Here is a 22,880-nt window from a genome sequence, read left to right as displayed (position 1 = left end):
TCCATTTCGGCCAAGGCTGATTGACACCACTTGGTGGAAGTACGCATGCAAATGGTACTGAATCACTGAGAAAAAGGATACCCAAAGGTCAAGAGACTGATTATATATTAATATATGAAATATTATAAGTTATTATTTTAAAAGATTCTAAAAAGGTCCTTAAAATCCTAATTCTACGGGACTAAATTAGATATAATTTCCAAAAAAAAACCCTTTTGACTCAATAGTTTTTCTTTTCCCAGTGCTAAGTTGCCCCCCACCTCGCTCCTATTGCACCGCAGGCAAATTTAAGTAGTTAATTTATTTATGACCCCCACTCCGGGCCAATGAAGGACAGGGCAAAGTTTTGCTTGCCCAACTGTGATAGTAAACTTGTCGACAACTAAACCGACACGTGCTCCAACTCCGGCCATTTCCAATAGCATCTCGCCCCACAACCACACCCTGGTCCAAGGGGGTAGCATCTCGACCCACATCACACCACGTAGTTTGGCGAAAACACTTTTGAAATATTAAACACTTGAACCCATTTACTTTGTATGACCAGAAGCTGTCAGAGGCAGTCTTTGGCCGAAGACCCTAATTTTCCCCACCCACTGAACGCCAAAAGACAGTTGCGGTTAAAGTAATAGTATTGATAGCTCTACAGATTAACTCCATTAGCGGTTTCCACTTTTGCTTATTCAATTTTAGGAGTTAGGAAGATTGTATCAAACAAACTCTAAGAAAACGTTAAACGCATAGCTTTAAGGTAATATATCATCCGAAAATATGTTGGAACAGACCTCTGACTATCAACTGATCTAAAAACACCTATCTAATCTATAGAAAGCTTGTTATAAAAAGTAAATAAATCTAAAGATTATCTTAAAGATATATATTTCAGAACATAAACATTTTAAGGAATAAATAATGTCTAAGTATCCAACCATATTATCAAAGGGTATTCTTACAACAGGTTTTTTAAAGACGGTTTGATGCTTTTATCGTGTTAAGCCATTAAAATTCACATTTTTACAACCAATCTCTCCACTATTATTTTGACCGCTGTTATGGGCAGTATGCCCTATATGAGGGTGAACGTTAAATGACTTTTAATTGGTGTTAGTTCACGTTGTCTTCAGCTCTTCCAGTTTGTTGTTGCCCGTGTCAGGCGATATTCCTTTAGCAGGGGGTATGAAAATGCTACCAAAACTTTGTGCCCATAAGTTTTCCCTCGTTTCGGTCTTGTATGCTGTTTTTTTTTTGACTCGTTTTCGTTTTACATATGTAACTACAAGAGTGGGAGAACTAGAACTAGAACTAGACAGACTTTTCGACCAGGCCGCAAAAGTTTCCATACAATAATAATCACTTTGTAAAAGTTGTGCCTTGGCCAAAACCATTGCAGTTAACGAATTTTCGGTGACGCCACTAACTGAAAGTCGTACAAACGTTCAAATCTGGTAAAAGCCAAACTGCGGGCCAAAAAACTTGTGCCTTATACGTCGGTTATCTCTTGGGGCCCAAACCGAAAATTTCGGTTTATGGAGTGGGGGTTAGTTTGGGGTGGGGGTTGGTTGGCCGTGCCAATTAATATGTCGCCGTGATTCTCACATACCCAACGAAAATACTGTCAAATGATGACGTTTATTATGTCATAGAGACGGCGATATTGTGGCATCTCGTGCCACACATAAATGGTCATATGAATGATTAAATCGCGAGCGCTTTTTGTTCAACATTTGTTTTGTTGTTGTTTTGCTTAATAAATTAAATTTTTTACAACACCACACACACCAGTATTATTTTTTTTTTGCTCCCACTGTCGGTTGCTTTAAAAATTTATATGCGAATTTGATGTGCAAATTCAAATTAAATTTTTGTGCTGGTGTTGTTGCGTGTGCTGAAACAACACACACACATGAGCAGACAAATGTGTACATGTGTAATTTTTACTGCATGACTTTGCGACACACACAAAAAGAAAGCAAGGTATATATTTCATGCCAGACGGAAATTCAAAAAGCGAGCAACAAAAAACGGCTCCAAAAGGGTTGCCAGCGAGCCAACAAAAACAACCACACGCTGATGATGATGTGTAGGCCTCTATATGGGTAAAAAAAAAAAGAAAAACCAAAAAAACGCCAACAAAAAAACAACATACACGCAATTTTGTTGTTGTTCTTGACGTTTCATTTTGAACATTCTGCGTTTTTTGACCTTTTTTTCGTGAGTGTGTGGCACACAGGCTCATTACCCATACAGCCATACAGCCATACAGCCGTACATCCACTCACCCCCAAAGCGCACTCAATCATAAATGAATGCACGCACACACGTGCAGGAGCCGTGTGAGTGGCATGTGACCGAATGGGTTAACATTCGCACAAAAGGAAGTTGTTACTCTGGCTTCCGGTTTAGCCGAATCGTTATTATTTATAAGCGCTCACGTACACGCCAAGAAAATGGCAATTTATACTCGAAGCTATGCTCACTGATGAAATTGTATACCTGAAAATCAGAAACACTGTGATCCTTGAATTCAATTTTGGCATATGTATTAAATTCAGGAAGATGATTTATATATATATATTTATTTTTATCTATTTGCTGTAATTTCCCAATTTATTGATTTCAAATGATATTTTAATTTTGACAGCATTTGTTATTATTTATTTTAGACTATGTATATATACATTTTTTGTAAGTTTTTAACCTGTATGTCAGTAAATTTCCCCAGGAATCGTTTGAACAGCACCTCTCAAAAGTGTAAGTTCTCCATTTATTGATTTAAAATGATATTGTAGTTTTGGCAGCATTTATTATAATTTTTTTTATGCTATATAATCATAATAAATTAGAAAATATAAGCTAAAATATATTTTTTCTATTTTTAACCTTAATGCCAGTCAATTTCCCCAGAAATTTACCAACCCCTTTCAAAATTTGGCTCCCACTTGGGTCACTGGATTAAAGGTCAGCAGTTGGTTTCAGCGAATAGCTGACTCATCATCATAAGGACCTATCGGTGGGGGATCATTAATCAATTAGGCCAACTCCACTCAGCTGCAAATAATCTGTGACCCTGTGTGTGTGTGTGGGTTAGCTGTTCTCCAACTTTGCTACAACTTGATCTGGCCAAAAAGCCGGCCAACAGACCATTGGATGTCCTTTGGCCGGCTGCCCAAAATGCAATTGGCTTCATGCAAAATTCAGGAGCTTAATTTGTTTGTCCTTGCCGGTCATTTGTTGGCTTTGCATTTCGGGCATCGCCGGAGTTCGAGTTCCAGTTTTCAGTTGGCTGTTTGCAGTTTCAGTTAGCAGTTTGCAGTTTGCCGTTTCCAGTTTGCTGCTGACATTTATTAGCTTGTAAACATAATGCGGAAGCTTTTATGAAGCTTACCGAAAGATTTTCCCGACTTTGCAGTCGCATAATTGCCGCAACATCAACAGCAGCATCGGCAAAGCAAACTGCCTCAATTATTTATATATAGTTATATTTCAATTTGGCCAATTGACAGTGAGATGGACAGTTTTAATGCTTAAATTGTTTAACTTGCGCAGTGCCATTAATTTATGCATATTTATAATGTGGCCACTTTTGATTTGGCTGCCTATCGGTGTGTTTATACGTTGCATTTTAATTAAATCATATAAATGTCAATAAATTCAGTCGGCTCTCGGGAAAGTATGCTTCAATTAACAGCGCGCATGAAAGTGACCGCAGGAATTATAAATTATGCATATTATATCCACAATTGTTGTTACACATCGTTGTTATTTGGTGGCCGTTGTTGTTGCATCTAATTGTGTGTGCCCAAACACTCACACAGTCAAACTGACGTGTTTAAAGGGTTGAGTAGGTGCACACAAACGAGCAATTACAAATTAGCATATGTCAGACGAACAGGTCCTGAACAATGGGTTAAGTCGATAAATGGGGCCATTTCGGGTTCAGAGTCTGGTCAGTAGGCATAGGTTTAATTGTCCTCGCCCAGCAATCGATATCCTCCATTGTATTCTTGGTTAAAATGATTCCCGAAGGCTTAACCTAGTAGATTATGGAGCGAAGAGCAACATTATTAAAAAACTTGATCATAGTGATTCGCGTAACTTGAGGAATAAGAAAGCGTATACAAAACTATCTTGTTTTAAAAATGTCAAAGTTAATATGCTAAGATAATTTTTAATATTTTAGTTTATTGTTATATCAAATAAATGGTAGGTATAAATGAAGCAAGCAACCCCATCAATATTTATCTTATATTTTATATATATATAGATATTTTAACCCCATCAACATTTGCTAAAAAATCACTTTAAACTAGATCTTTCAAATCCGGGACTTCAGTCACGTAGTCAAGCCATTTGAATGCCACCGTGAATTGAGATCCTGTACGGAATAGAAATAAATGCATGAAAGCCACCTAGATTATTTTCGGCCTGTCAACAAAATACATGCAAAATGTGAAAATGCCAAGAGAATAACAGGAAAAACTACAGCAGCGGCAGCAGTAGCAGTCGCAGACAACAAAAAATCACGGGAAAATGTTTTTCAATCTACAAAGACACGCGACAGTTGCCCAGGTCGCCCAGGGGAGGCGAAAGAAAAGCCATTGAAAAATGCAAAGCAGCTGCGGTGATTGTGCAGCGCTTACGAGCGACAACAGGCACAACAAATGCAGCAAACACACAGATACAGCAGATACAGCATGTACAGCAGATACGGCAAATACGGGCAGCTCAGCTTAGCCAAACGGAAGCGGGCCAACAAGATGTCGACTGAAATCATCGACTGCCACTGCCACGGAAATGGAGCTAGAAGCCGGGCGAAATGAGAAGCAATCGCTGAGTGCAGTGGGGCCAAAATAAAGCTGCTGAGCTGGAGATGTACACTGAAAAAAATTTACATTAAAAAAAAACTTAAATTATATTAGCTAGTTTATATATTTATAAAAGTCATTCTCTCATTTAAATAAGGAAATATATATTGAAATCGGACTAACAAATGTATGATTTCATAAAAAATATTTTAATTTAAATTCATTGTTTAAAGTATATTAATTTCATCCAAAGATCACTTTGGTTTTCACAGAGTTTAAATATACATTTAAGGCATAGTAACAAAATATGCATACAACATTTATTTGGTATTAAAATCCGCTTGTAACATCTGTATAGAATTTTTCGAAACGCAGGTTGTCTGATTAATAATCAAATTTCTTTATCATCTGTTTATTCAAAAGATTTAAAACACATAAACAAATAACTAAATGAATAGATCTTAAAAATAATTAATTTATTTTTTATTCTTACTGGAATATTTTCTGTTCACCCTTAGATTTATTTTTTCTGAGTGTGATGGAGTATCCTGCAGAATCCCAATCGGTTCTTGGCGATTACCCGAGCTGCGAGGCAAACAGCCAGCTGCCGGGCTCTAGTGAAAGTGTTTTCGCAGCCGCGAGGTGGAAAAGGCGCGAAATCCTGGTCTGTCGTCGGTTCGTTAGAGTCCCGGGTGAAAAGCAACAATGGCAGTGGCAACACACCAATAGCAACACCTCTGGAACAACAAAATGCTGGCTGCTTAAACGCATTGTGCATGGCTGTAGTGGCTGCTTTTGTCATTAAACTCCTTGCAATTTGCACAAACACACACACACACACACGACAGCAGCACACACAGACAGATCACACACTTTTCGCACACACCCACACATGCTCGAACGTATCGCCAACGCTTATATAAACTTGGCGCGCACGAAACACTTCCGCAGGCGAAAAGCTTTCCGCTTCCGGTTCGCTGTTTTGCTGCTGCTGCGATTGCTAATGCACTGGGGGGAAAATATGGTGGAGAGTTTAGAAAAAAGATTTATCGGAGGTACCTCAAAAATCGCTAGGATTTTTTAATCTATTTTTGCAATCCCGAAAAGTATGCAACAATATATTTTAAAATCAGAAGTACAATGATATCCTTTAGAAGGGCAAGTATACCTTTTTGCTGCATACTTTTAGACACCTACAATTACATATAAAAGTTTTTTCGGAGCCCTAGTAATTTGCCAGGCACTCCGAAGACATGTTTTTATTTTTTGAATTGTATAATATTTGGAATTCTTTAAAGAGAAAAATTCTGTTAAATATAATTTTTCCGGTATTCCAATTATTTGGCTGATGAACTTTTTTAATTATATTATAATTACTTTTTAAATAAAATTATTATTTTTCTTATGCTCCAAAATAGTGTTAAGAACTGCTAATGTTCTTCTTTTCTGCTTGACAAAGTTATTTTAATTTTATAGATTTTTTTTCTGATTGTTTATGATTTAATGTCTTCTTTTTCCCACAGCACTTTCTTTCGGTCTTATCGGCTTAGTGTCAGGATTTTTCTCAGTGCCTTGCCGCTTCCCGTTGCAACTTTAAATATTAACAGTTAAGTAGCGTGTGTCGCGAGCATGTGAGCGGGCTGCCTCGATTTTTCTTCCCCTTATCGCCGCTGCCATCGCCTGCGTGCAGGTGAACGGCAGGCCACCTGAAACAGGAGCAGGAGGAACCTCATCCTAGCTGAATGCCGCACCCCGAACTCCGTGCCAGGTCCTGCTCCTGTCAAAGTGTCATTTAGATCGTAATGCTTTGATATGGGCCCGCGCTCGAACACATTACCAGCTGGTCGGGGGAAAAGGGGCCAACATCGATATTCGGTTTGAGCCGCCTGGTGTAAGCGTAAGCCACTTACCTAGCTGATTGCCCGCCATTTGTTGGTGGCTTGTTTCGTTCGACGCTTTTCCAATTCATTTATGAGCAGTTTTGTTAAATGCCAGCACCAGCGAACTCCACTGGCAATTAATTGAAATCAATAAAGTCAAGTTATGGCATATTGCGTATACGACGCGTGGCCCCTAATGATTCAGCAATTATTCGGAAAACAAAGCATGTTTCTATGACCCACTTTATTAACCAGTAATGGTGAGAAAGTTTTCGGAAATATAAAATAGTAATTGAAAATATCAAAAAAGATTTAAGAAAGTTACAGGCTTCGTAAACAATATATACGTTTCTTAGGAGGTAATATATGTTTGCTAACTTAAAATTTGGGATTAGTATTTGGCATATCATAATCTTGTTTGTTAATTATTCCGACCATAAGAACCATTTTCCTTCATACCCAAATACCTGGCAATTAATTGTTATCAACAAAGTCAATTTTCGACATAATGAATCAGCAATTATTGGGAAACCATATCTGAAGGGAAAGCCAAACCGAAATGGGGATATAATTATTTTGAATTGCATTAGCTTAGAACGTAATTGGGTTATGATTAGGCATTTCTATATATTAACATTCATAAGATTCACACGAGGAGAAATCACATTTGTGTCGGTTTTAATTTTATGCTCAACGACTTTCGACCTGTGGGAGCGGTGAAACGGCGTCTAAAGTGACTTTCTAATTAGTTTGGCTTGTCAGGGGAGTCGGGATGTGTTCCCCAGCCCCATCGCCAACTTTCTACCACTCATTTTCTCCATTTTTGCCATCGAGGAAGACGCACTTGACTCAATTTGTTTCAGTTTTTTTGGTGGTGGTGGTAGCGTTGAAAAAAGGGGAGGCTGCAACCACTTCGACGGTATCAAAACTCATATCTGCTTTGGAATTCCGAGAATGTTTTTAAGAACCGCTAAGGGGAGGGGAGGGGGAGAAGGACCCCCAGAAGGAACCGACACGAAACTGTATGAAAGCAGAAAAATGTGAGGCCATAAAAATATGTTACAATGCTTGGTTGCGTTATGAAAGAAATTAGAAAGGCAACGCTTTCTCAAGAATCTTCGTGTGCTGTAGCTGTATGTGTACCTGTATCTGTGTGCGTTTTGGCATGAGTATGAGCGTGTGTGTGTGTGGCGGGGCGAAGCCACAATTTCCGCAATTAAATAAAAACGCAAACTTAAGCCGCGGGCAATGGCGATGGAGTGGCGGGTCGGAACGAATGTTGAGTGTCGCTTTGGTTTGCCTGAAATATTTGCATATGCCGTTGGTCCTGCCGCGGTGATGAAGTGGCTCACCCACTCGTCCTGCCCCACACACACACGAACATGGAGAACACACACAGTCTCAGGCACGCAACGCGTTAATGTTTTTTGATTTCAGGCCCAAAAGCAGCCAACATTAGGCCTGCCTTCGCTTTTTCATTGCACTGCTACAATCAAGGTTAATTTACTCAAAAATTACCTTTAAAAAAATGGTAACCTATTAAATTAAGCTTCGGTTATTAACAGTAAAGAAAAACATCCTTGAATTGTAAATAGAAATCCTTGTTAATTTACATAAAATACATCAATATATTTCAGAAATAAGACATTTTGCTGATACTTAATCTTGATTTTTAGTTTCCTTGAATTGTAAAATAAAATGTACTAGATTTATGTTAGAAATTGAAATCAAAAGTTAATCTCTCATATATATTTTGAGCCATACCTAAAACAAATTTTAGGAGAAATGCAAATATTCTTGTTATTTTTTAGGTTTTCCAAATATTTGTATAACTTCCATGCAAAAATACCTTTTAACAAATTTTCAACAACATTAGACATTAAAAGTCTTTTCCTAAACTAAAGTCATTAAAAAGTTCAAAATGATTATTTTTAAAAGGTTATATTTATGTAAATATATTAGTTTACTTCAAGTAAATACTGATTCTGAAACATTCTATACATGTTCTTATTTATTTCCAGTGGCTGTGAGTTCATTTTTAATTTCACAGACATGCGAGTGGCAAACAGACACGCGTGTTAATATTTCCACCATTTGCTCGGCAAATTTGTATGACTTTTCGTTGTGTTTTCCCTCGTTTGAACTTAACTTTCTGGCGTTTGTCTTGGGTCCAAAACAAAAAAGAAACAGAAACCAACAAACAGCCGCAATTTTGTTACTTTCGCTTTGGATCTCGTGCAAATCAAATAAAAGTAAAACTTTGCTCATTTGTAGGCCCGTTGAATTCCGCGGTGCGTGCGCGTATCTGTATCCCATTCATTCCGCTCTCCGTTCGCCTGATTATCTGTGTATCTTTGAAGTTTTCGAGTTGTGTAAGAGTTACAAATTACGAGTATTTGCCATAAAAATATCAACACTGCCGACTGTCGGCATGAGTGTGTTCCGGGCGCCTAAAAATATGCTTTTAATTTTATATGCATAACAAATTTATGCAAAGTGCGCGGTCGCGTCGCCAGGTGTGTTCCGTGTGTGTGTGTGAGTACACCTGTGTTGGTGTCTTGGTCTAGTGGTGTGCGTGTGCTGACAGCCTCATGAAATTGTATAAAGATGCTTACTAGGTCGTTGATATGCCTTCAACTCGACCCGTCTTCGTTTCAGCCCGCCATTATATTAAAATTGCGACTACGTGCGGGTTAAATGTGTGCCATCCAGTCAGCCAAACGGACCGACATTCAGACATATAAACAGAGCCCAGGTAGGGTCTATATGAAAAGTGAATTTTGATAGATGACGAGTGTTCGGTGTGGGTGTGGGCGTGTGCCAGTGATATATGTGATATATGCGCCCTGCCGAGGCCCTTTTTCAAAATGTTGCTGCTACACAAAAAAATTTGATTTATTTTTCCAGCTGTGTCAGTTGATTTTGTAGCACATTAAAGTGTCATTAACGAAATGCCACACGCGAGATGAATATGTATATATGAGTGTGTAGCGGATCCTAATTAGATGGGTTCCAGTTTAATAATGAGAAAATCCTCGAGATACCAGGCAGTGCAACAATATATGTTCTCTTCGTTTGGCGAGGTCCTTTATCCACACACACACAGAGGCACACAAAGAGTAAGCTCTCAAAAATTGATGTTAAGCTCTGCAGCTTAAAACATGATCCAGCCAGCACACACACACGCAGACACAAAGTCAGAAAGAAAGAGACTCTTAATAGCTGCGGCCCGGCACAGTCGGAATCGGCTGGATAAATCCCGGCTTTAGCCTGAGCTGTAACTGTGACGGAAGCAGCTTATACATATGTATTTAACCCCAAAAAAGCACTTAATTAGCAGCCTTGACTTTCAGCACAGTCACTCTTGCCAGGGGCGGGTCCTTAGGTTTTTTTGGGGGATTTAAGGGTCTATTAAAATTCAAATAAATTTGGTGATCATTTAATATTCAATATTTATTATGGAGGTATCAGTTTTGCATTAGATATTTTTCAATTTGTATATTTTAAATAGTAATTATAATTTTTATATTTAAGATATATTTAATTAACGTCGGTATTTACGAAAGTTGAACTAGTAGACTTAAGGATTATGAAAAACCCTGATTTAATATATAATATGAAAGGGTGTATTGTTATATAAATCTAATAAATGATTTTATGACATTAAATTTTTTTATATATTTATTTTAAGAGATTTTCTTGGATATTTTGTTTTCCCTTTAAAAAACCACCTTAATCTGCCACTGAGGCAAACACACCTAGCTGGCTTTAAAGAACTGCCGCCAAGTCAGCATATTTGAGTCTTTGCTTTTGCCGGAATTTTGTGCAAATAAACAGACAATTTTAATTTACCTTTTTCTGTTTTACTGTGCACTGCGCCCTTGGAGCTCGCCGACTGTGAGCATTTTTTTCCATTTGAAGTGAAATCGAGACAGGTCGAGACCGACCAGCAGCCGCGAACAACCTTTGGCATCGCACTGAGGTCGTCGCAGTCGTCGGTCCCTCAGTCTTGTGCTGAATTTTTAATTTGCCTGGCAAACAGCGAGGAGCAAAAGGCGAAAGCGAAGGATACTACTGCCACCTTTCGCTGATTTGATGAAGGTCGCACTCATGGCAGCGGGATATGGCATCACCATCGCCATCGCCATCACCATCGCCATCTCAAGTTGGTCTGTTTCGGGGCGGAAGGTTAAGTGCCCAGGGCTTGTACCTTCTTCTTGGGCTGTGTTTTTTGGTCGAGTGTCCTACAAATTGAAATGTATGTTGGCTGCAGTCGTTCTTACAACCCGTGTTGCATTTTATTGTGGCAGGCCGGCTCTGACACGCATACATAATTTACATTACCCATGTGCGGGTGTTGAATTTAATTACAATTTCAACTGCTGCAAATGCACCATGATGCACAAACTCACTGAGAGCAAAAGCAACCGAATTCGCATTGGTTATATATTATTTTATTGTATTCAAATTGATTGTAATTAAGACAATGTAGGGCTTCCGCATCTTGAATTACATTTGGTAAAGTTATTTTTAGAATACAATAAATAAACACAATTGTAAGCTGTTTCAAAAAATGTATTAAATATACATTTAAATATATACACAAAATATTTATATCAATTTTCAACAAGCGTTTTATATTACAAATTGGGTATTGATTTTGTAAGATACTTGTTTCTGTTTCATAAATTTATTCTACTAAGTTCCCTATTTCCCAAATCATTTATTAAACCAACATGTTCTGAAAGATACATCCGTGATATGCCTCAAATGTAAGTGCAATACTTAAGGCTGCAGTAAAGATATTGTTGTCTTTTTCGCTGTGCACACACAATACGCACCGACTATTGATAATGCCGGCCAACGGCACGTATACGCAATAACATTAAATTGGCATTGGCGGAGCTCTAAAAATATGGCCACACTCGAATGCAGCAGCGGCAACTCGAGGCGGAATTGCAGCGGGAAAAGAAGAACTGCTGCTGACCCACTTTGACTTTGGCTTCATAACTAATTCACGCACACACCGGCATGCCACACACACTAACACACTCGTCGAGAGAGAGTCACACACATGGGCAGTACATAAAACATTGTGTTACATGGACCTTCAGGCACCTGAGCGCGATGTGTGCCTCGAATTGGGTCGGAATGGGTTGGAATGGGCCAGAACGGGTTGGAATGGCTCAGAATGGGTTGGAATTGTTCGGTTCAACTTGGATCGGTGGAGAAAGTGGGCAGGGGGCGGGGTTAGGAGGGTCGAGTCGGGGTGTTGCAATATAATTAAGGTGGAATAACTTACGAGTGTTTGTGCCCGGGCTCGTGTGTCTGTGTGCGGAGTGAAGTGTCTGTTGCGTTTAAAATTGATGCGATTTAAGGGTAAGCGTGTTAGCGAGGAAATGCGGTTGCAACAATATTTTAGCCAACACAATGGTTCAGCCCTTTAAATGGAACCCTCTTTTCAGATTTAACCACCTCTTCCCTACGAGTATTTTACTGCAATTTTGAACTTGAACAAGGTATCTTGTGACTTTAAGATTTAATAACTTTAAATTAAGTAAATTCCTTTAAAAGTTTAAACTTTAGTGAAGCAAATATGTAAATAAAGATGTCAATTTAATATATTATCAGTATAGCCATTAGACAAAAATGTAAACTATTTCAACCTATTTGATTTGGTCTTCTAAAATAGAGAACAAAACCTTTGTTCGCTTTAAGTATATTATCAAGACAACTTGCAACTTTAATAGAAAAACTGCTAGTCACTTTTACATCAATGCAAAATCGAAAGCACATAGGTTAAACAGCGGGGACTCGAGCAAACAGGCAAGAATGTTAAATATGAAATTCCATTTTCCATTGACCAACTCTCATTTTTTATTTGCTTATGTCAAAGGGGGAAAACCAATCGAAGAAATAACGGAATAACGAAAATTTTATGCTGATTAAAATCTTATGTCATGGCCAAGCCCAACGACAGACAGACAGACAGACAGGCATGCAGACAGATGGACATGCAGACTGAGATCCACAGATCCACAGAGGTCCACAGCTCAAGGAGGCACATCCGTCGTCCGTCGTCCTCGTTGGCCACTAAAAGAAATTCCCCATTCAAATGCGAATTCGAACAACTTGTGTACATTCGTGCAAACTCAATCTAAAGGCCATATACATAAACTGCAAGATGTTCTCGACGTTCCACACGTTTCACCTACATTTCCGCCTAACAACCCACCAAGCCACCCAACATATGTATGTCCAAGTAACATTGTTAGGAGCAGAAGGAAAAAAAGGCAAGCCGCTTACTTAGAACGGAAATTTTTATGTCCCTCAACGTCAAACCCATTGCAGTAAGGACTATGTCCTTTTTGCCGGTTGGTTCATCTTTCGTCCTGCGAAATGCACGTTGAAAAGTTGGGCCATCTCTAAAGGTGAATTTATGGGTTTTTGCTTTCAAATTCACTTGTTATCAAAACAGTAGGTAAAAAATAAGATAAAGGAGTTAGGAAAAATATAGAAACTTGTTCCTTTTGTAAATATATCATCGTGCTATCGATTTCTATTACTATTTTTAGTACATCCTGCAAGCCAACATCTAGTATTACCTCAAAATTGATTTTATTTTCCCCTGTGTAAGCTCAGCGCTTTCTTAACATCCTAGTTTCATCGATTTTGTAGTGTTCTCTCGACCTGCAATGCACTCAATGCGTCTGGCACTTTGAGAGCATCGCTTAATGACTAATTTGTCCTGGCAACCTGTGTGTGTGTGTGTGTTTGTCCGACAGTCAGTCATTCACTCAGTCAATCAAGTTTGTTGCATAATAAACTTTTTTAACATTTCTGCTGGCCAATTGGCCTTTTTCATGCGAATGCCCTGGCCCTTTGAAGTCGAGGGCCAAGCAAAATGAATCGAAGCCAATCGATATTTGTGATTATTTAATAAACTCAATTACGAGGACATGAACCGCCCACTAAGTGCGTGTGTATTGATCCCCCCTCCCCTCCTTCAGCCCGCTGCAATTGTGGGGTTAATGCACTTTGGCCTGTTCCTCGAACCAATCGAATGTCCGTCATAGTTAAAGTTTTCTGGCGGGAGCAGGGCTAAAAGTCAGGCGGAGTGCAGTGGAGTGGAGCCTTCAACTTTTCCAACTGACATTTTTAATTCGTGGCTAATTTGACATTTAAGGATGCATACAAAGCTTGCAATTGTGTGGGACAAAAAAGTTGCTGAAAAACTTTTTTGAGCTATGGAAAAACTGGCAATTAAATGGCTAGTAAACATTTTCCGCATTCGATTCGATTTTTTAAACATATTTTAATTTGACAGTTTTTTACGAGCACATACAGAGCGCAGCTTACAAGACTAGAAAATATTCTATAACCTGGGCAACAACTCCATCGAATTCTATATTTACTCAGTATGCTGCAGGCAGTTGTTGCTGCTGCTGTTTACGGCACGTAGCAACGCTCAGCAAACATTTAATTCGAGTCAAGTTGGCAGCAAGAAACTGAGACACACACGTCCCATAACCCCCTATATATAACCCCTCTATAAAGCCCTTCTATAACCCCCCACAAAGACTGTCTGTCTGCCTTGCCACACAATAAAATGCGAAACAAAACCTCAATTCAAAGTGAATATAAATTGTTTTACAGCTGACGTTTGCTTTGAATTTCAAATTGTTCCCACACCGACAGCATGGCAAAATGTTAACCCCCTGGCGACCCCGTGGGAGCTTTGGGACCACTCAGCTGCATCGATGGCTGGCGAAAGGTCATTGTGTTAATTGGAGCGTAAGTGATGATGATGTCCTCCACTATCTCTCAATTGCCAAACCCTCGGGCGGAGTCCTGCTGCCCATTGAGCCATTAAATATCGCTTGGCAATTAGACTTGGCCATTTTTAGTGGCACTATGAATAGGCAATGGTCCACAAGCCGCAGTCCGATGCAGTCGAAGAAATGTGGTTTTATTATTAACCACATATTATTAGGAAGGTCGGCTAGGAAAGGTTGGGAAATAGAACATTTATAGTACTTTAATCTTGTTAAAGAAAAGGGTTTGAATATCTTGCTCTTATATTAAGAAAGTAATAACTTTAACAGATATTCTTAGAACTTTTAGTTAACAAAGGTTTAGAGGTTTACAAAAATTAAAAGGACCTTAAAAACTTGATCAACATTTATCTCTAAGGATATTATAAAATTTTCGTTTACGTCGAGTGTAAGCTAAATAATTTTAAAAATGAACTTAATAAATAGTATTTGTTAATATTGATTACTTAGTTGTTTGTATTACTTTATTAACGTCTGTTTATTGGGATTATCTACCATTTTTAAATGTCCTTATAGTTTATTCCAAAATAATATAATTTTAGCCATCCGAAAGCCCTAACAGCTAAACTCATTAGTAGCTTAGGTACCCATTAACTTGGTACTTATAGATATTAATTTATTATATAATTATAATATTACTTAAATTATAATGCCCGACTGGTTTGATTTAACTGCATTTTTCCAGTGCTCCAGTAAGTTTACCAATTTGTGTAGTTCTTTTTTATAAATTTAAGGTCCCCAGTGACCACTTACCCGATCGTCCGATGGCCAGATCCGTCTCCAAGGCCGTTGTGGCCGAGGAGAGCGACTTGTCGGTGGGCAGGGCGGCGGGCGGCATGGGCAGCGGACCCACCGTGGAGGTGGTGGTCAGGTCGCAGCACTCGCGCTCGGGGAACTCGCTGCCCAGCGCCAGGTGCAGTGCACCGCCGAAGAGCACCACCCACAGGCTGAGGCAGCTGGAGAGGATTTTCAGGTTTTTTATGCGAAAGCGGGTCATGTTGTGGCCGTATCCTCCTCTTCCGCCACTTCAAATGTTGGTTAAAGTTGATTCGTTCTATTTGCTTTCACCACTGTCGTCGGTGGCTTAATTTGGGTTTATTTTCATATTTCGCAGTTCACATACTTTTGGGTTTATTTTACTTTTGCGACTGTATCACTTCTGTTTGCCTTTAAATAAATGCAGATATTAAAGCTGAACATTTCAAGAACAAACTCTCTTCGCCGAATGCCAAAATGTTGACTTTAAAACAAGTCTAGCACTGTGCTGGCTTTGTGAAAGCCGGGAAAACTGGGCAATGGAAAACTCTCGAACTGAGTGGAACAGAAAGTGCAGGGGGGAAAATACAGAGGACGGGGACATCACGTCGACAGTCAAACTATGAACAGCATTTACAATTACTTTCGACAAAAATGTATATAGACAACAATAGACATAATGCAGCAATAACGACAGCAACAACAGAAAAAGAAGGGGGGCTAGACGATGGTTCCGCCCCCTGCAAACACTGAATAACATAAAAACTTTTTCATTTACAATTTGCTCAGTGGGTCTATGGCCATGTAGCGAAAACGCAGAAGACAAGCGGGTAACAAGAAAATGTTGAAAAGTTTTTTGGTAAATGCGAAAAGTTGTGGCTCCTCTTCTGGCTGTTGTTGTTATTCCTTCTGCGGCTTCTGCCTTATACCGCTCCGCTATCTAAATCCAGCGTTTCGGCGGCGTATGCGCAATATGCAGTATGCACACCAAGGCAAACTGTAAAATCCCAAGCTGGGAAAATTAATTCACTTTGCCACTTTGGCAGCGCCTTTATCGGGCAAATCGCGCAGCTCAAATGTTTGTCGAATCAATAAAAATATAATTTGCTGCGATTTGGCTCAAAGGAAATGCAAACACTCGAGTGCTAATGCAGCAGGCTAGGGATAAGGATAAGGAATGGGTGTTGAGGAATACGGAAAATGTGGAGGGGCAAACACTGCTCCTGTGCACAATCATGTAAACAAATCCCGGCGACAGAGGACTGACGACAGACAGGCAAATGCAACACGCATCTTTGGCGCAGGAAAAGCGACTTGGGAAAATTATTACCAGACATGATAGAAAAAACAAACAGCACAGCGAAAAAGCAAAGGATATTTACCATCTGAGTGTTGGAATATAAAATGTTTGTACTCAAACTCAGCAAATAAATTAGGCAATCAAGTAAAGTTCTAGATAGAAATGCACTTCTTACCACTATAGATCCATTTTCAAGACCGTATTTAAGTAAATTTGAAAGTGTATTTTAAAACAAAGGATTATTTTTATAACATAATATAAATATTTCTATTTTGACAACATATCTTCTGATCATTTTGATCATACACTTTTAAGTTTTACTTCTTTTTAAAAAAGTCCTGGAATTCTTATCAACCTTTTTCAAATGTATCTCAGGGGTGTAGTTCCAAATCCTGCTGAGTAATCCTAGAAGCATGTTAAAGTGCAGAATTATAGACCCACTACCTTTTTTCCCTGCGAAAGAGACACGTCGCAGTGCAGTCAATCACGTGGGCGTCGAGTGGGTGGCGGGGGGTTCAAAGGAGGTCGAAGGACGAAGGCCGAGGCGACGAAAGTTGCCAGTCAACGGAGCGAATGCAGGCAAACTCAGACGACAAACGGCCGGGGGAAAATGTGAATGGAGAGGCGCCAAGGCGTTTTCCGCATTTCCCTTGTTGTTTCTGCTTGAAATGATTTTTTCCAGCCAGCCCGCAGTTTTTCCCATCCCAACACCACCCCCTTTTTTCTCGCTGTGCAAACGCGGCCGCCGTTTGAGATGTGTTTTCAGGGCTGTCGTTTGCTTTTGAGCCAAAGTGTTGCCATAACGAGCGTAAAATGGCGGCAAAAAGACGACTATGACGACGGGCAAAGACAACATGCAACGCGCTGCTGCAATCTAAAAACAAACAGTCGCCCTTTGTGTGTGTGTGTGTGGAAAAAATAACGAAGCGAAAATTGAAACTAAAATAAAGCCATGTTTACCTCGCAAATTGTTACGTGTGAGCAGAGACGAGCAGAACGGCACAGGAGCCAGCCTCCGCCTCAAAGTTTATTTATTTAAAGTTTCAACTTTTTGCATAAGTTATCGTTGAGGCCAAAAGGCGGCCAGCAGCCAGTCAGCTAGCCATCCAGCCATCTGTGCCCTGCAATTGGGCTGGTAATGTGTAATAAATAAAGCAAATTAAAGCGCACAGAGTCCATAGACCGCATGGCCAGGATCCAGGGCCAGGATCCTAGAGCGGAACCGAAAGTCCGGTCTCAGCTCACCAGCTGTGCAAATATCTGTGTCAATGGCCCCCGACTTTGAGAGTCAGCTTAGCATTTAAATATATCCCCTGCCCTTTGACCCTCCGCTATCCCCAAACCCATATAGATGTGTGTGTGGGCTGACCAAACAAGCCAATAAATGTACCACAAATTTGTATGTCAAGCTCTCCGAGTCACTGCATCGACACACTTGGCCAGTCCTCGGCCTGGAAAATAGAGAGAATGCCACATGCCTTTCACATGCCATGCCGAAAATTCGATTTAAATTGGAATTCTTTAGTTCTTAAGTCCAGAAAAGGGGTAAAAGTGGGGGCCCTGAGAGGGTGACACAACACTTGGCGAAGAATCCCGGGAATGCAGGACGAGTCAAGTGCATTAAATAGAACGATAGAATATCTAATTAGCCGCCTGCCAGTGTCGGGATCTCATAAAAGTTGCTCCTCCTTCGCCAACTGGCTGACTGGCAGTCAACGAAATTGCCGGGAAACTTTCGCGGCTCTGATATAATTATGTGCAACATAACAACTTGATATCCCAGTTCCTTTGAGGGCTCCTCCTTATGCGGTTGCACCTTGACGTCTCAACAGGATGCGGTGTCGAGTGACAGTCGTTGTCCTTCGGAATGTCTTCTATGCATGACAAATGCAATTGGAGCCGCCAAGTGCTCGGCTGGCAAAATTAATTGTGATCCAGGGTAATTAACTTCCTTAAAGTGAAGGGGCATCAAGAAAACAGAAAACAGAAATACACAATTTTAATCTCCTTGTCGTCAGCCTTAAAGATACACACACCTATTCCACAACACAAACATCTTTCTCAACCAAAATAAATTTAAAATTGAAATCTTAAAAATGTATTCCCCCAAAAACCCTTGAAATACCTTGACATTTTTAATGAATTTTTTCAAAAAAAAGTTATATATTTAAAATGTATCTATCAGATATAACAATTAATAAAAAGGCGTAGCTAAAATATCTTTATGTTCTTCAATACATTTAAGTAATTCTTTATATAGTGAATGCTTAAAAACTTTACACATGTGTGTAACGTTTTAAGAAACGATTTTAAAAATCTATAAATACTTTCTTTTTATTATAACCTCACAAAAAAATCTACTTTAGGAGTCCTTTAAAAAGGATTAATTACAAAAACAGCCAACTCTTTCATGGGAAAAGTTTCGCAGAGTTTTTGGTCAACTGCTGTCTGCCTAACTCTATTCATAATTACAGGCCCGAGCGAAACTCTAATGAAATTTTAATAGGGCGAAAGTTGGGGCAGTCCGTGGGTAAACAATCAGATACGTAATGAGTGCGCAAATGTTTGCCGCTTCAAATGCAAAACTTGTTTCCCCCATTTCACTGCGCGCCGACTTGTTTGGAAATCAGCCACGAATCCTGGGAACTTATTTGGCCTGTCTGTCTTTCTGCCTGTCACGGGGTCGTAACACGGCCTCATGTATTATGTAGGGCGATTTTTATTGTTTGTGAAAGTTTAAATGGGGCTGGAGGTCGCGTCTGCGGATGCTGTCAAGTGCCCTCCCATCGTGAACTTGTCCGACCTGTCCTGCTGCCTTGATTTCCCAGCCAGTTCGTCTCGTCTCACCTTAATTCAATCATCAGCACATATGATAATTGCGAAATCACGTTCGATTTAGAGCGACTGATTACCAACTTTCTCTTTAAACTCTGCCCTTTTGCCACTATATCCTTCTTCAAAGTTCAGCCATAAAATGACAGAATCGATTGATTCCACCGTGCAGACTGATGGTGGCACTTGAAAATTCGTGTCTGGCCTCTATTTATATTTACTGTATGGTAGGTATGTTGCCATTTTATGACTTTAATTTATGAGTATTGATTTCAGGTCTGTGAATCGCAGCAGATGTCATCGCAGGTACACGAATATTTCTAGGCTGGATGGCAGGATGGGTTAGAAAACGAATCAAACATTTAAATTATACCTGGTGAGTGGAGGCCAGCAGAGTGGTTTCCCCCTAATTGCCCGCAGCTCGAGTGACGCACAAAGTCGGGAATGGTGCTTTGCCCTTTCCGATTTTACAGTTTTACAAATATCGATTGATTGCCCCGCTTAATGGGCCAATTAAAGCGATTACACAAATCGTTTTGGGCCAGCGCAAGTGCATGGAAATGGGCCAAAATACAAATTCACCTCGCATCATTAATAAATGTCGCTGCGAAGGCTACGAAAAGTCGAGCAGTGTACGACGCAGGTTAAAGGCATAATCCAATCGACCAGTGCACATACACACATGGCTCAGACCTTCAGACTCGGGGGACCTGGGCATGGACCTGGCATTAGGATAATGGATGATTACGGGGAAACGTGTGGCATGGTCTCCTCCAATGTGGCCTGGGTTTGGACTTGGGCTTGGTCTGGGTATGGGGGATCGTATCGGGATTGGGATTGGGATGGCATGGTGCCATTTACATGCAGCAGCAACGTTAGTCAAAGTCATGTCTCGCACTAAGGTATCACACAATATGCACATACCACATACCCTCGTTGGCAAGGTGCTCCTCTGGCATTTGAATACGTGGTAAGCTTCTATATAAATTCAGTTCAGAATTATTCAATATTCAAACTCGTTTGCAAATAGGGAAATGGTATAGTTATCTCAAAATTTTAGGTTAAAATCAGTTGGGAAAGATATTTCAAGCCAGGAATAAATTCAACATTCATTTTTTAGGCATTATTGAAAAATATTTATTATATATACTCGATTTTTTAAGTATTGATTTTTAGTTTGTAAAATAAAATCAAAGAATAAAGTAGAAGAAACTATACAAATCTTCAACATATATTTGATTTAGAAAAAAATGTTATATTAAAAATTTCAACGAATCATTTAGTTTCGAATCTAATCTTTTTTATAAAATGTAGAACTCAACATAAAACTAAATTTAAAGCCCTTCTGAAATTCAATACCTCTTTAGTGGTTTATTTCTAATAGTTTTTACCAGAATACTGCTACTATCTTAAACAATATCAGCTAATTTTTTTCTCACTGCCAAAATATTACGTTGAAGAAACATTTTTCTTAAACCGCTTTTGGAAACTGTTTGAAACTTTCCCAAAATGAAACTACTGGCCCACCCTAATGCACACTGACATGTGAGTGTGTGTGTGCAGATGGGCCCCTGCATAAAGTCAATTTCGTGTACAATTTTATTTGCATACAAGAAGGCGACCAGGAGGGCAGCTAGACAAGCCAGAGACACACTTAGACACACATTTGGCTCGTCCTCGTCTTATTGCATGTCTTGCAATTTATTTGTCTGCCCTGCCAGGACAGTCCCCCCTTCGACGCCCATGGCTTAGTACCCTCCCTTGAATCATGGAAGTAGAAGAAAAATAGCTGCAAAAGTCATTGAATGAATTTTATGCATTGACATTCGTCCCCATTCCGTCGGCTAGAACCCACACACCACATTGCCAAATATTGCAGAGGAAGTGCGAGGGAGAGGGCCAGAAAGAGAGGGGGCTAGTGGAGCGAAAGAGAGGGCAAGAAGCCGTCAGGGTTTGCTGCGACAACGACATGTCAAACTGACCCAGTTATGCATTGTTTCCATAGTTTGCTCTTGTGCTCGTTTTTTGCGGTGTGTTTGCCCGAAAATTTGGTCAATAATTTTAAACTCGCTGCCAAGGGTGTTTGTGGGCTGATGGGCGGTAATCCGCCAAACCCCAAACACATTCACGACCCCCACCCCAAACTTTCCCCTGTCACAGCCCATCACATCATTCATATTCGGCGCTTTTGTTGTTCGTCATTGTCGTGTTGCCATTTAATGTTTGCACTTGCATTGATTTTGTCGCATTCATTTGTGCATTCACTTGTGTTTGCATTTAAATTTGTTTAGCAGCGGGAAAAAGGCATAAAAAAAACACAGTCACAGTTGCGGTCAAATTGATAGAATTACTTATGGTCACTGTGAACTAATTTAGTGCTAATAAATGCAGACTAATGTGGTTCTAGAACGATTTCTATTCTAAATAACTTATTTGTTTTGCACAGCACTCGCGATTAAATTAACATAAAACCAGAAAAATGTATTTATTTAGCATAAAGAAAGAACAATAAATTTTGAATTTAATTACAAGCAGAACCTTTAAAGCTAGGCAAAATAAAAATCACAATAAAGAATATTTAATCGAGTTGAAAATGTTTAATTCAAGCTTCGTTTGTTTGACACCAACTGTGAGTATCTATGTGTTTGTTTTGGCACCTCGTTGCGAGCTAAATTAATTTGCATAGCTTATGGATTCAAATGAAATTATCAGCGAGTTAGAAACGAAAATCCTTCAACCGCTGTCAATGGCCATATATATATATTGGGTGTATATATCGCAGGGCTTGTGGGATCATAGAGCAAACGTCATTTCGACACAATCACACCCCTGGCGGGGAGTTAACAATGCAAACTGTGCATAGATAACAGGGCCAGTGTCTTGGCCATTGACGGATTAATTGGGTCAACAAACTGCAACTGGAGTTTACCCTCCCAAATCACTTGAGTCGACAGTCTATAATTTAAACATGAGTAAGGCCAACACACAGGCAACACATATGAAGTGAACGAGAGGCAATTAGTGTGGCTGGAAGGCCCCTCAGCCCCACAGACGGGGCTCTTAAAAATATTAAAAACCAAAAATACCGAAATACCAACAAGCCACGTCTGACCGCATCAAAGCGCACTACGGTGCGTATGAGCAATATGCGAAAGAGGGAGCACTTTATGCCAAATATAGTTCCTTTTTTGAGCCACACACACCTCCCAATGTTTTCCTTGCCCGCATGAAACAGAGCTGCTTGGCTGTTAGTTTTTTGGTCCTGCTTCCAGGATCTGCTCCCGGATCTGATGCACATGGCAGTGGGAGGAGCTCTAGACACGTATGGATGGGCATGCATACATACATCTGCCATAAAGTAATTCAGTGTTGTTCCAATAAAGTGCTTCATAAATATTTATTGGATTATCGAACGTATCGAACGGACACACACACGGCACTCTTGTCTGAAGAAGCGAACGCACATTGCTCC

General features: G+C 39.8%; 1 protein-coding gene across 7 annotated transcripts in view; it reads right to left on the bottom strand.

Moving 5' to 3' along the window:
- The window catches only part of Gfrl (Glial cell line-derived neurotrophic family receptor-like), a 119,109-nt gene that overhangs the window by 55,142 nt on the left and 41,087 nt on the right, over positions 1-22,880 (bottom strand). For 6 of the 7 annotated variants that reach the window (XM_036818281.3, XM_036818276.3, XM_070995349.1 and 3 more), the window contains exon 2: positions 15,274-15,687. The exons of the other annotated variant lie outside the window; for it this stretch is intronic. In XM_036818281.3, coding sequence (XP_036674176.3) covers positions 15,274-15,517 — 244 coding nt within the window. In that variant the 5' untranslated portion in view covers positions 15,518-15,687. The remainder of the gene's footprint in view (positions 1-15,273; positions 15,688-22,880) is intronic. 7 annotated transcript variants of the gene reach the window in all.

This window comes from Drosophila suzukii, chromosome 3, assembly GCF_043229965.1.
Source record: "Drosophila suzukii chromosome 3, CBGP_Dsuzu_IsoJpt1.0, whole genome shotgun sequence".
In the NCBI taxonomy this organism is placed as follows: Eukaryota; Metazoa; Arthropoda; class Insecta; order Diptera; family Drosophilidae; genus Drosophila; species Drosophila suzukii.
Note: the sequence above shows the minus strand (reverse complement) of the source record. Positions and strands in the feature narration are given on the sequence as shown.